The sequence below is a fragment of the Lissotriton helveticus genome, chromosome 4_1 (assembly GCF_964261635.1).
Source record: "Lissotriton helveticus chromosome 4_1, aLisHel1.1, whole genome shotgun sequence".
Classification (NCBI taxonomy): Eukaryota; Metazoa; Chordata; class Amphibia; order Caudata; family Salamandridae; genus Lissotriton; species Lissotriton helveticus.
The window spans coordinates 1,565,473,994-1,565,487,305 of NC_136063.1; the positions used below are offsets into that span (position 1 = coordinate 1,565,473,994).

Here is a 13,312-nt window from a genome sequence, read left to right on the forward strand (position 1 = left end):
AGAGGTACCAGACAAGGTTGTCCCCTATCTCCCCTTCTTTTTATTCTAGCCCTAGAGCCTTTTTTAGAAACAATTCGATGCTCTACATCTTATACTGTTTTTTATATAAGAAGAATGATATTAAATTCACTGCATATGCTGATGATTTTTTACTCTATATATCTAACCCTCTCACTTCCTTACCTGCTCTCTTCTCTTTATTAAAAGAATATTCCTCAGTTTCAGGATATAAATTAACTATAGATAAATCTGAAGTATTACCCCTCAATAAATTCTGCCTCCCTCACATGTTTCATGGTTCTGGTTTTGAATGGAATCCTAAAAGCATTAAATGTTTGGGTATCCTTTACACCAATAATATTAAAGAGACCATTAAAATTAACCACAAAGATAATCTTATAACGCTTTCCTCACTTATTGATCGATGGTCTCCTTTATTTCTTTCTTGGTGGGGAAGATTGGCAACCATTAAAATGATGCTTCTCCCTATTGTTAATTTCTATCTTTCAATGCCACCCAATTTCTCTTCCCCTTTACGTTTTTACACTTATAAATCGCGCTCTCATCAAATTCTTATGGAATAATCGCAAATCCAGGATTTCTCTTTCTCGTCTCCAACAACCAAAGGAGTTGGGTGGGGTCAATTTTCCCAATTTGTCTCGCTTTCATTCTGCTTATACATTATAACAAATATGGCCTTTTTTAGAAAATTCTTCCTCTCTTCCTGTGACTGCATGGAGTACAATTGAACTGGATCAACTTTCCCCTTTCTCTTTTCTCACATCCACTCGCTTAACTCAACCCCCCAAACGTTTTCTTACACCCACCTTCAAACATTCAAAAGAACTTGCCCTGTTAATTCTTCGCTCTTTTCTCTCACAGGCACGGTTACATTCTCCTACCCCGATTTGGCATAATCAATCTCTAAAGATTAATAATAAAGCACTCTTTTGGAAAGAATGGATTGATAAAGGCATTATCCTTTCTGATACTCTTCTCAAAGATAATTCTTTGAGGGATTTTTCTGATATTCGTACATCCTTTACTTTATCCAATGCATATTCCTCTCAATTTCCTTTACTTAAACATGCCCTGACCGCTTTCATATCCCAACGTAGTTCCCTATCCACTATTGCTCCATCAGATTCCCCTCCACCAGATTTCACTATTCCTTTCAAAGCTGCTGTTATTTACAAAATGCTTTCCCGTTCCACTCTAGACCGACTCAAATCTAAACTTGAGCTTACCTGGGAAAGGGATTTATCGCAAGAATTCTCTTTTCCAATTTGGGACTCCATTTGGTCTAAAATACACACTGTTTTTCGCTCAGCTAGTACCACTCTGACTTTATATATTTTTTTATAATCGACTCTTCTTTACCCCCGCTGATTTATTTAAATGTAATGCCTCCGAGTCTAAGAAGTGTTGGTCCTGTTCTTGTACTGACAGTGATTTTTTTCATATGTTTTTCCAATGCCCATTGGTTAAATCCCTTTGGTCTCATATATGGTTTAAGCTTAATGATATTTTGTGTTCTAATCACCCCTTTGATATTGTTCATATTTTTCTGGGTGGCTCTTCCCTCATTTGGAATGTTACTTGCAATGTACGTAAATTTATAGATCTGTATATAGCTATTTCCTTGCAGGTCATCACAACGAATTGGACGAATACCTCAAATATCTCGTACAATGCTTGGTGGAATCTGTTATGCCATCATCATAGACTGGATCGTGCTTTTGCTACCACTGCTCCCCATCTGATCAAAAAAGATCTGTTATGGCTACCTTTAACCAACTTCCTTTCTAAACATGTTCCTTAAGCTTTACTTATAATATGTGAATTGTTTGCCTTTTTTTCTTTTCTGCTCTTCCCCTTTCTCTCTCTTTTCCCTTTTTTCGTCCCCCCTCTTTTTTCTCATCATAAAAATACCTTTAAAAGCACCTTCTCTTGGTATATTTCCTAATTTTCCCTTTTTTGGGATTTTTTTGGTTCTACCATTATATTGTGTAACCTTTTGATTTACTTTCATTGCTATTTGTATTGTAATAATGTTTTACTTGGTTTACCTGATTCAATACAGCTTTCTAAACTAAAAGGCGTGCATTCTGATTCTGAGTTGTGACAATAGAAGCACGTTGGGGAAATTGTAAAGGAGTCGCAAGGGAAGTGAGTCAGTGCTGGGCACAACAAAACATGTAGTCCCTGCAGCGCTGGTGCTGTATGTTGAAAACACATGAGGAACTGCATGTCCCTGCAGGCAGTGTGCACGGCACTTAGCAAGGTGGCCGGGCAGCTGTGTGATTGAAAGCAGTGACAGAAGGGAGGGCAAAACAAGTGACAAGTGGAAGGGTACAAGTACTGGGGAACTGCTCCGTGGATTGAAAAGGAGGAACAAATAGGAAAGAGTGACCACTAGCAAGCAAGGAGTTTTAAAAGACACTGCAACAAACCAATGAAAAGCAGTAAGCCCACAAAGAAGTATATATTAAATTATATACATGAGGTCTCAAAAGCTCGACCTAAAAAGGTAACAGCTACTATATATGTAAAAACACACCTGAAGACATTGTTTACACAAAAGTACAAAAATAGCACATAAAGTATAGAAGCTAAACAGTTAGATGCATTTTAAAATAGTGGATGGCTTCTCACTGCAATGGTTTTCATTACCTATAAATACATTTCTGTAATCCCCACTTGATGTACTCAATCTTTTAGATCATCTCCCGACCCCTCACAATGTACAGCACTCCATTGCTTAACAGCTATGTTTGCGCTATATAAATACCAATACATACAAACACTTACTGAGCTACACCGTTTTTTTAAATCGGACTTGTACTAAATTGATCCTAATATCTTTTTGCAACAATTAGTTATGGTGTGCACATCCTATGTCTTTCATATGAAGGAGCACCGTCCGGGGATATGTGTGTGGGACAGGGTATGGTGTGACCATGTATTATTAGGAATAAGGTACGCCATATGCCTTCATCATAAGTATATTAAGTCACCCTAGAGTTCCATGAACTTACAAAGGAATTCGGCCTTTGGATTCATTCCTCTTTATGGTGACAGAACTCCTTGTTGACTTGCAATAGCCTTACAATGCAATGTAGGGGGTATTTTATACCATATATCTTAGAACAAGGACTATAAACAGATCTCCTCCCTCCCTTTAATTCTAACTTCCAAGTTGGTTTGAATTGTAGGCTAGGTAGGTCAAATTACACCCCCGTGAAGTTTGTATATTTAGGCTTAGCCCTGCCTGTGACTCAGGATAGAAGGTATTTCTACAAATATCTGACAGTATTTGCCATAGGATGAGCCACTTTGGTTGAGAAACACTTCAAAGATAATCCACCAGTAATGCTGGTTGAATTTTGCCATCAAATGGGGGTACTAGAAAGGTCCTTCAAAGAAGAGTACATCGTCCTTGCCCACATAGTAGTACTCGTGTCTACCAAGGTAAAAAAAACCATTTAATCCCAAAATAGGGATCTTTTTATTAGAACGCTGCACCCAAATATGACACAAAGGCAGCGTGTGATCACACAGCAGCTGATTTAACTGCACTGGTTGAATAGTTGCAAATATTCTAAAAGTAGAGAAGTGCAAATAGAAATACATCCCATCCGATCGCCTTAGGGTGACTAATGCTGACTGGGAAGCACAATTTGTGTGGCAAACCAGGGTTAGAAGCTGGGTACAAATTACAGGTGTAAAAATACCAGCATTTTGTACTCCGAATGTAAACCTATTTTGCACACAAGATAATGAGTGCAGTCATGATCGAATTGTGTGTGATTCCCTATTTCTGGCTACACAGACTGGAGATGGTCAACAAACTGCACACAACCTATTTTGGGCCACCTGGACTCCTGCCCATCAGTGTACGAGCAACTTGCACCCAACTTTTTCAATTTACAGCCTAATTGTGATTTTACCTAAAGTGGTGCACAACATTTAACAAAACACATCCAAATATTTAAAGTCAAGCAGAATACACATTTAATCACATTTTACTGGGCCATACGTACTTTGATTTTCAAATGTTGTTTGGTAGTCGCCAGTATCAGGTCTTAACACAGTGAAACATTAATGAGGAGATAACGCCAATGAAATGTGTACAAATGGGAAGAGCTGCGTAGACATAAATGTTAGTGCAACCTAATCTGACATGGGCAATGGTCCCCATGTAAACCCCCCAGCTTCATGACAATACTACAAAATGGGAGATAGAAGTACTATTCAGCATCAACGAAGATCCCAGAGTCATGGGCATGTGAAACCATGATCTACATACAAGACCTTCAGATGTAAGAGGGCAGTTTACCTGGTCTGGAACTTCCAACTTCGCCTTCTGAAATGACAGGAGGTAAGAGTGCGTCCCTCGAAGAACCTAGCCTACTGCTGAAGGAGTCTTTCACAGTAGTTGTAGATATGGGTTGGAAAGCTAAAGTTTAATGAAAAATACAAAAGATCTGATTAAGTATCCTGGGGTGTATAGAATAAGACTTGCAAGCACACAACAAAAACAGTGCTGGGCAGTGCTTTTATGATCACTTTAAGAATGTTGGTAATGGAGCAATACCACTACATAAGAAACAAATAGCACTGATGTTTGTTCTTGTGTTTTATTCTAAAGTAAAATAATGTTGTTAAATGGTTCACAAGGTCTGAATAAAAACTCATTGCTTAAAATCATCACATGTGCATTATTGCAATGCGTGACACACTGAATACGCGTGTGCTACTTGTGCACTCCATTACTGTCTTAACAACACAGCGCAAAAAGGAGAATTATAGCACATGCAGCCCACTGTTTGTATGTCAAACCCCACTAGTACATCTCATACAACACATGCAAATGGGACATTACATCTGCACTTTATTCAGAATCATTACATTAGCAGCATCTGTCAGCAGGAAGGAACACGGACAGTGATCATCGTGTCCCTTTGTTTTGCCCACTAACCAATGGATGTGTCTAATTTCTAGATTGGATGCAGTAACACATTCAGCCAACTCCACCAAAGTCTAGTACAAAGAACACAAAGAAAAACATACCTGATGCAATGGCGGTGGAGCTTCTCATGGGTGATCTCTTTTTTCTTGGTTGTCTTGCCCTTGCTGGAGCTTCTTCCAAGAAGCTGGGGATAGGGTCAGGCAATTCCAGTAACCCAGCAGAAGTTGTGGTAGCAGCAGTCATAACAGTAGATCCATCAGCTGCTGACTTGGAAGTTCTGAAGGTGGCTGCAGACTCAGTTTTAGGGACAGAAGCTGTGCTTTTAACAAAGATTCTCGGAGAGTTCGAGTGTGTTGAGGTTTGAGTTATCCCAGTAGAGCGTGCTGTAAGACTTGCTGGATTACAATAAATACTGTCCACTGAATCCGTTATAGTGAGAGCAAGGGTAAGGGGGTTGGCAGTAGGCTCAGAAGTTAAACTAGTGGTGGTTTGATCAAGAACCACAAACAGAGCATCTGAGGCTTTGCTATATGAACTGAAAGATCCCATCAAATCCACCATCCTGCAAAAAGGAACTGAGAAAGAGGCTATTAATAATTACTACTATTTATAACCAACATGTGAAACTAAATAAGAGGCAGGAGCAATAATGATGGCAATAACAATTTGATTGCGTCACATTCTGGACCCAAATTATTAAGCAACGACAGACAGTTCAATGTTATCCAACACACACACTGAACCATTTAGGGCCACAATAAGTCAATGTATCCTCCCAATCATTGTTTTGAACAATACATTCTAAGGTCCCTATGATTTGTTAAAGGTTTGCCCATGGGGTCTTTTCCCAATCGCTGTGGCTCAATCGTTTCTGTGCTCAAATTCCCCAGAATATCATGAACATCAGGAACCTATTTGTATCGGCTACTAAAATTCAGGTTGACTAAGGAGTTTGAAGACACGATACCTTAGCACAACCTCGTCATTCTTACTTCCTTACTTTGAAAACAAATACTTTGAAGTGATGAATTAGAATACAAATTTCAATCTTGTTTCATCCAAAACAAAAGCTTTCAACGTTCAAAAATAGTTTTAGGAAAACATACAAAAATAGTGGTGCAGAGAGTAGGAGAATTATAGTGCTGCCTTCGCAAGACCTCAAGACTCACGTAGGCATTAGGGAAGGGAGGGGCAAGAAGGATATTGGGGATGAGGTACTGGCTCCTGAGCAAAGTGTCTGGCTATATGTGGAAGGAAAGAGCAAAAGTGAGAAGGGCAGGTGTGTATACCATGGCAGGAACATTCAGGAATGGAAGGCATTGAGAGAATAGCATACTATTTAGACCACCATTAACATGTTTCATTTTATGCGCTGGCATAGCTGAAAGGTGTGTGACCATACAATGTAGATGTCATCTTAGTAAGCATTTAGCTTGGAACACGAATTATACCCACTATCATTAATGTTTTTTTTTTATAGACATGAGACTTTAGTTTGGTATTCACCTTGGATTGAAACATGTTGCTTTATTCCTTATGCTCTATAAGCGACCTTGCAGGTATCCGTTAAAAAAATCTAAAAATATTTATAATTTTCATGGAATGTTATAACAAACTATAAACTTTAAAATGCCACCATCTGTGAGAGGGCTACTCCATACCTTGGTCTATCTTTTCTTTGCACCTTCCATTTGCAGATATCGGGTGAACTCCAAAATGCACTATACTCAAAGCTAAATATCATTAGCGACTCAGGTAGGCAGTCAGCTTATGTCACTTCATTGATGGCTAGCCTTAGATTGCCTGCAAGTTAAACAATTACCTTATTCACTAAACCTACATATTTAATTTCTTCCAATGAGAAACATGTGGGGTCTGGCCTATCCCTGTTGAAATGTTTTTTATTATAATATATGTTGTAGGAAGGTGGACACCTGACTATGGTTACCCCAGATTATTTGCCTTGTGTTTAGCTGGTTTTCGACTTAGTTGGCCTGGGACCCTGCTATTCAGGGCCCCAGGCTATCTGCTCTCTCTTTAAAATGGACTCCATGTAACCTAGGTGCATAACTAAATTGGATTGGGTCCCCTGTACAGTGCACTATAGGTGCCCAGGGCATAGGTGCATCCAAGGCCTACCAGGGGCTGCAGCATATCTTTTGCCACCCCTGGCTGGCCATCCAAAATGACACAACTGGCTGATCACTCAGCTGGGGCAAGGTTGTGTAATCACCCCTTGCTTAGATATAGTATACCTATGTCTAAACATATATCTGGACACATATACACCTATAAGTCACTCCTATGGCAGGCCCTTACAATCCTTGAGGCAGAGTGCTTGGTTTTATGTGAGATGGTGCTCTAGCATGAGCTGAGCCAGTCTGCAGTGTTCGGAACCATTTCCTTACTGCTGTTCCAGGGTATTGCCATACCATATACTCTTAAGTGCATTATAATCCTCGCGGTTATTGCTAACTTTGGTTTGGCTTTATCAAAACATGTCGTGTAAGGTGTCATACACTTTGGAATACTACCCCCTCGCCAGTTCTGGCGACGGGGGTAGAATTTCACTCTTCTAGAGGGAGAAGACATGTTACTTTACTTAAACGCGGTTAAATCTAACCAGAGCCTCAGCATCACAAAATGGATGCTGCTGCCCCGACACAAGTCTGGCCTCCTGCTGCTGACCGAAACTTGGCAGGGGAGGCCTGGACAAAGGGTTTCCTGTCACAGGGAGGTGTTACACCACCCCAGGCAGGAGATAGTGGATTGGAGCAGGGAGGGTTGAAAGAAACTAGACACTGCCTGGGGCACACAAGGTGTCCCATGCAAAATCCATTCAAACCGGTTCTGGGGCACTCCATCCCCAGCTCTGGCACGAAACTGGACCTGGGGAAAGGGGTGTAACCACCCCCTTCCTGGGTGCCACCCATAGGAGGGACCTAGCAGGTAATCCAGCCCCTTGATTTGGAATAAAGGTAGGAGCTGTGCTGGTGCACATCAGATTATCCTGACTGAAACTTTGATACAGAACTCTGGACCCTTTGACATCTCACTCGACGTGGAAGACTGAAGAATCTCCCTTGTGGTCAAGGAGTGACCAACCTGTACAAACAGGCGCCATCCAGTGCCTCACCATTTGCTTTGTTGCAGTTCCCGCCGGAACTCGAGCAACAAAGATCAACAAGACCAGCTTCACTTGACTTCTAACTGCCCGATCCACAGTCCCAGCGAATCTGAGGCGACGTGAAACGTGGAGCCGGCCATCTTGGAAAAACTACAAAGTGCTGACCGTGCAGCTCCCGAGGCTCCCTCGAAGCTGTGCATTGGGGTTTGAGAAGCCCTAACCCCGAGCAGCTTTTGCACCGAAGATCTTCCCTTCACACTCACCGAGTGCAGCGTGGGGCCGTTTTGCATTTTCCTGCTTGACGCGTTGGTCCGGCCGCTTGCCCGTTGGCTAGTGGCCCCAATACCAACGATCCTTTAAATTTACACTGCTGGTCTGGTTGCTCCAGACTGGCCCTCGTTTCCCTGAAAAGGAGCAATCTATCTGACCTTGCTGGTCCGAACAAGAAGCGATCTTCCAATCCTGAATGGGTTGCACTTGCCAAGGCTTGTTAACTCCGATCCAGAAGTTGACACCGCCGACAGCGAGAGGCTTTGTGGGACAGCTTGTGATCCACTCCTGGACATCCTCGATGCCCCAGAGTTCACGTGGCAGCGGAGACAAGCTTCCCATCAAGCACCTGATTGCGCCAGACATTGCCTGGTTCCTTCCTGGTCACTGGCTAGTGACCCAGACTCTGTCCCCTCTGCTTTCAGATACTCTACAACTTCGATCCATCCTTGGATCCAACTGGACTCTTCTCTACTGGCCGCCGCCTGCAGCATCTTCATCTCCAGGCTCCATAGATCTACATGACGAAACCCCAAAACACTTTGGCACCTATGCACCCGCTTCCTGTGAGTGAGGTAACGATTCAACACCGGTGCTCCTGTAGTGGTTTACACCTCTAGTGTCTAAGTTTAAAGTGTGGTAATTCTATTCCAGTCGAAAGACTCTTAAAACTGTAACTCGATAACTTTTACGCACCATTGACTTTGCACTGGTGCATGCGTGTGCTTTTAGCGCTGCACCCGATTCCCGCGGGCTACTCCCGTCCTAACTGCTGTTAGTCCAGTGTAGTCCCAGCAATTCCCAAGGCCCCAGGCCTTACCACAGTTCAAAAGGTGATACTTATAGCACTTTTTTGATATATGGTTTGAGTGGCCACCGGCCTCATCCATAATTGTGCAACTTTCATATGTTATACTGTGCTTTTGTTTAAACGCTTGTGCTTCTATACTCGTACAGGGGATTATTCTAGTAATAAATACATATATTTTTATAATATATAACTTGTGTGGTGTCCTTTCATTTGATATTACAGGATTGCATATGGTAAAACAGCTGGCTTCACATGCCCTCTTGAGTTAAGCCTTTAGGCTGCTTAGTCCATGCTACCATTAGGATAGCTTGTCTTTTAAGGTTGACTTACAACCACCACCATAAGGGATTGTTTGGACTGATACAAGGTGCCCCCAGAATTGGAGACATCATACATCAGGTCAACTTCTCACATATGTACAGGCTTGAATCTTGGTTATGGGTTATCAATGCTATTTCGTGTTCTGTATGATGGTTATGCGTATTCCAGCCCTTGATCTACATTCCCAGGTGCTTACGACAGATTGCTTGGTTATATGCTATCAGCTTAAATTAACTCTCTGATCTTCCTATTAACAGTTAGTCTATTTTGTTTTTATATTCCCCTCTTCTTCAGTGATCCCCTAGCAGTTATGTTTAATTATCATCTGGGTGAGTGGAGGTCAAATTCAGTAGCAACTTGACAAATCAAATCCACGCCTCAGACAGTTTACATGAACCAAATGGCATTTATAGAAGCACCAATTTCAAGAATGTCTACCCCATCTGAATAGAGCTTCTACTCAGGGAACGCAGAGGTGGCCTGCTTAATCATAATCTTACAACAGAAACTCTTCTGTTGCTGCACTGCTGGCACTACTATTTTCCCAGCCACACTGATTGATGTAATACAGCAGAGTATAAGTGTACAATAGTGATAATCTTTGACAGACCTTTAATTCCCCATTTCAGACATACTGAGTGAAAGTTCGTTGTTGCGACAGCAATGCAAATTTTTTATTTCCTCCATTACCCAAGTCTTTATAACTGGACCATCAAAAAGCATAATACTGGGGGGCCTGGCCAAGTAAGATGGCGGAGCGGTCGTGAAATCGCTCAGCTCCGCATCCGCCCAATCGTCTTTGGCCCTTACCTGCACCCTGGGGATGGCTATCTTTGGTCCACGGGCGTCCAAAGCCTCATAGAAGTGTCCGGTCCGAGAGGTAACGATCGCGGAGCCCGGAGTCGGATGTAGTGGCGCTTGAGGAGGTGCTCCAGAGTCTCTCGCATTTTGCGAGGAGCTGCGCCGGGATCTCCAGGGGTGAGCGGAGTGTGGGCCGGCCCCAGGAATAACCGGAGGGCTGTTATGCGAGGCCCCCCCAAGGTGCCCATTTGAGGAGGTGCAGTGCTTGCCGGTTTATGTACCGCCGGGATGCGGTGAGTGGATCGGGGCGGGCCGCCCGGTTTTGGCCCCATTTCGCCCGCGGGGCTCGGGAGAGACATTGCCGGGTGCTAGCGATGGCGGGGGTGTCGCTTGTGCCCCCCGCTCGTCTGAGGTGGTGGGCCTGTGCTTTCCTGCCGTCTCCTGGGCGCCACATTAGATCGGTCTCTCCTCGTGCTCGGAGATGACTTTGCCTGATCCTAACATGGCGGCGGTGGCCATCCTGCGATTACCGGCTACCAGTGCAACATGGGGAGCTGCTGCTGCTGCGTTGCGGTAACAAGTGTCTCACAGATTGAGAGGAGCAGTGGGGGTCTACCTTGTCGTGAAGAAGGCTCCAGTCATTAGCGGATGTTCTGGACAGCTCTCGCTTGCCTGGTGGAGTGCTTTGTGTTACTGTCAGGTTCAGGGGTCTGCAGTGTGAAGTCTCATATCTTGGCTGTTCCCAACCCCTCATTGTGGTCAGCTCTGGTCACCCCTCGATCCTGGTTCGACTGGTGCACTCCCTGAGCGTCGCCTGGTTCCAGGGGGAGGGACCTTATGCCTCCCAAGAAGCAAACCAACAAGGTTTCCACATACTTCAAACCTCTGGCCGGGTGGCTTCCCGGGAAGATCCTGCCTCACTGCAAGACATGGCGCTCACCCCCAAAGATCTAGTGGCAACGCTCCGGGATTTCAAGGTGGGGCTTTGCCGTGAGTTTAAGCAAGACCTCAAAACCTCAGTGGACCAACTGAAGACTGACCTCACAGAGAAGCTTACTACGCTGTGGCAAGATGTAGATGCCATAGGCTCCTGGCTGCTGGAGGTTGAAGGTCAAACGCAAACTTTAACGTCCACGCAGGCCACGATGCATGACACGCAGCAGTCCCTCCGGGCCCAGTTGCAACAGGTTCAGATTAAAGCGGAGGACCTGGAGAACAGAACCCGGAGGGAGAACATTTGGATTCGAAATCTGGAGGAAGGGGCAGAGGGGCCGGACTTGGAGGCCTTTGTGTCGGGTTTCTTTGCTGAGGTCCTCGCCCCCCAGCAGCTTAAGATTAAGATCGACAGAGTGCACGGGGTGGGAGCTTTGCAGACGGGGGCACGCAAGCGACCACGTGACGTCCTGGTTAAGCTGCATTCCTTCAAAGTTAAAGAGGACATTCTCTCACCCTCCAGGAAAAAGGTGGAGGTATCCTTTCAGGGGCTTGGCTGCTCTCTATACCAGGATCTGGTGGCTGCGACTCTGGCCCGCCGGCAGACGCTGCGTCCAATTACCACCAAGCTGCAGGAGGATAAGATCCGCTATCGATGGTCCTTTCCCTTTGGCCTCGTTTTCGAGTATGGCAACAAGACCCACCACGTTTCCAACCTGATGGAGGGGTTGAAGGTTTTGGGGCTTCCGCTCCCTGAAGAGTTGCCCGACTCGGGCTCTTCGGAGGTGGCGGGGTCGCAGAGGAGCGGTCCCAGTGCATGGCACACCGTCACCAGACGTCGTTGACTTCCCCTGCTTTATTCCTGGCCTTAGAGATGGTTAAATGGGCGGTGCACCTCCTCCGGGCTCCTAGATGTTCAAGACCGCCCGGCTGGTGGGCCCTCTAGCTGGAACCCGAAACTGTCCAGACCTGCTGCTGCTGGTATGCACAGACCTGGCGTTCCAATGTCTGTTCTGGAAACTGACTAGCCTCTGGGAGCTGTTACATCGGTGTCGGTAAGTGGACCTCCAGTTCCTCTTCGGCTCTCGGCTCCGGTCTGGGGAGCCGCCAGGTATTTTTGCAACTTTTGTGACTGTTTGTGTGAGCTCCCCGTCTTTACTGTGCCATGGGAAGCTTTCGTTGGGATGCCATGGATCTGACTGACCGCATGATTCACCCTGATGGCATGCGCGCTCACCGGAGAGCGGCTGTTCAGTTGCTTTGCCACTCCAAGGACACTGAGGTTTTTGTTTTTCTGCTTGTTTGCTATTTCACTATCCCCTAGGTTGTATTAGCTTTATGATCGGGAGGTGCGGGCCTTGTCCGTGATCCCCATTATTTCTCCTTTGGGGTTAGGGGGAAGTGTGTGCTGAGGGTCTTCAGATCCTTCGGCTTCGGGGTTGCAGGAGAGTTGGTTGAGGGTTGAGGGGGGGTGGGGGATTCCGGTGGTGACTTCAGGGGATTTTTTTTTGCACTTAGTTGGTTCTATTTTGTTTGGGGCGGAGGGGGTGGAAGGGGCCATGTGTTAAGTGTAACAGGACTTTTGCACAGGGGGGGTTCCACGGAGAGATTGGGAGGGCAGGGGGTGGTCCATATGTTTGATGGTTGTCATCGCTTCATGGAACGTTAAGGGGCTAAATTCCCCACAGAAGCGCCAGAAGATATGGAAGTACTTGCTGATCATAAATTTGAAGTAGATGCCTTACAGGAAACTCATCTTAAGAGGGCCAAAGTCTCTAGGCTCCGCCACAGATGCTATCCGATCATTTATACCTCCTCTGCCACTTTGAAACACAACGGTGTGGCACTGCTGTTTCATGTGTCCGCAAACTTTCAATTTGAAGCTCAAAAGTCTGACAAGGAGGGTAGGCTGCTACTAGTCAAGGGGCGTTTTGAGAGGTGTGCTCTGTACCTTTGTCTCCCTTTATGCACCAAATTCGGGCCAGGCTGCCTTTCTCTCCCAAGCGCTTGATTTAATAGGGGGCTTTGCTACAGGGGTCATTGTGTTGCTAGGGAATTTTAAACTCATCTGGCAGGG

At 44.9% G+C, this 13,312-nt stretch overlaps 1 protein-coding gene across 1 annotated transcript in view; it reads right to left on the minus strand.

Annotated features, from left to right (window-relative positions):
* PKD1L1 (polycystin 1 like 1, transient receptor potential channel interacting) overlaps positions 1-13,312 on the minus strand; it is a 1,793,388-nt gene that overhangs the window by 1,046,021 nt on the left and 734,055 nt on the right. The window contains exons 24-25 of the mRNA XM_078688182.1: positions 5,074-5,547; positions 4,340-4,459 (exon numbers count right to left, since the gene is read on the minus strand). Coding sequence (XP_078544308.1) covers positions 4,340-4,459; positions 5,074-5,547 — 594 coding nt within the window. The remainder of the gene's footprint in view (positions 1-4,339; positions 4,460-5,073; positions 5,548-13,312) is intronic.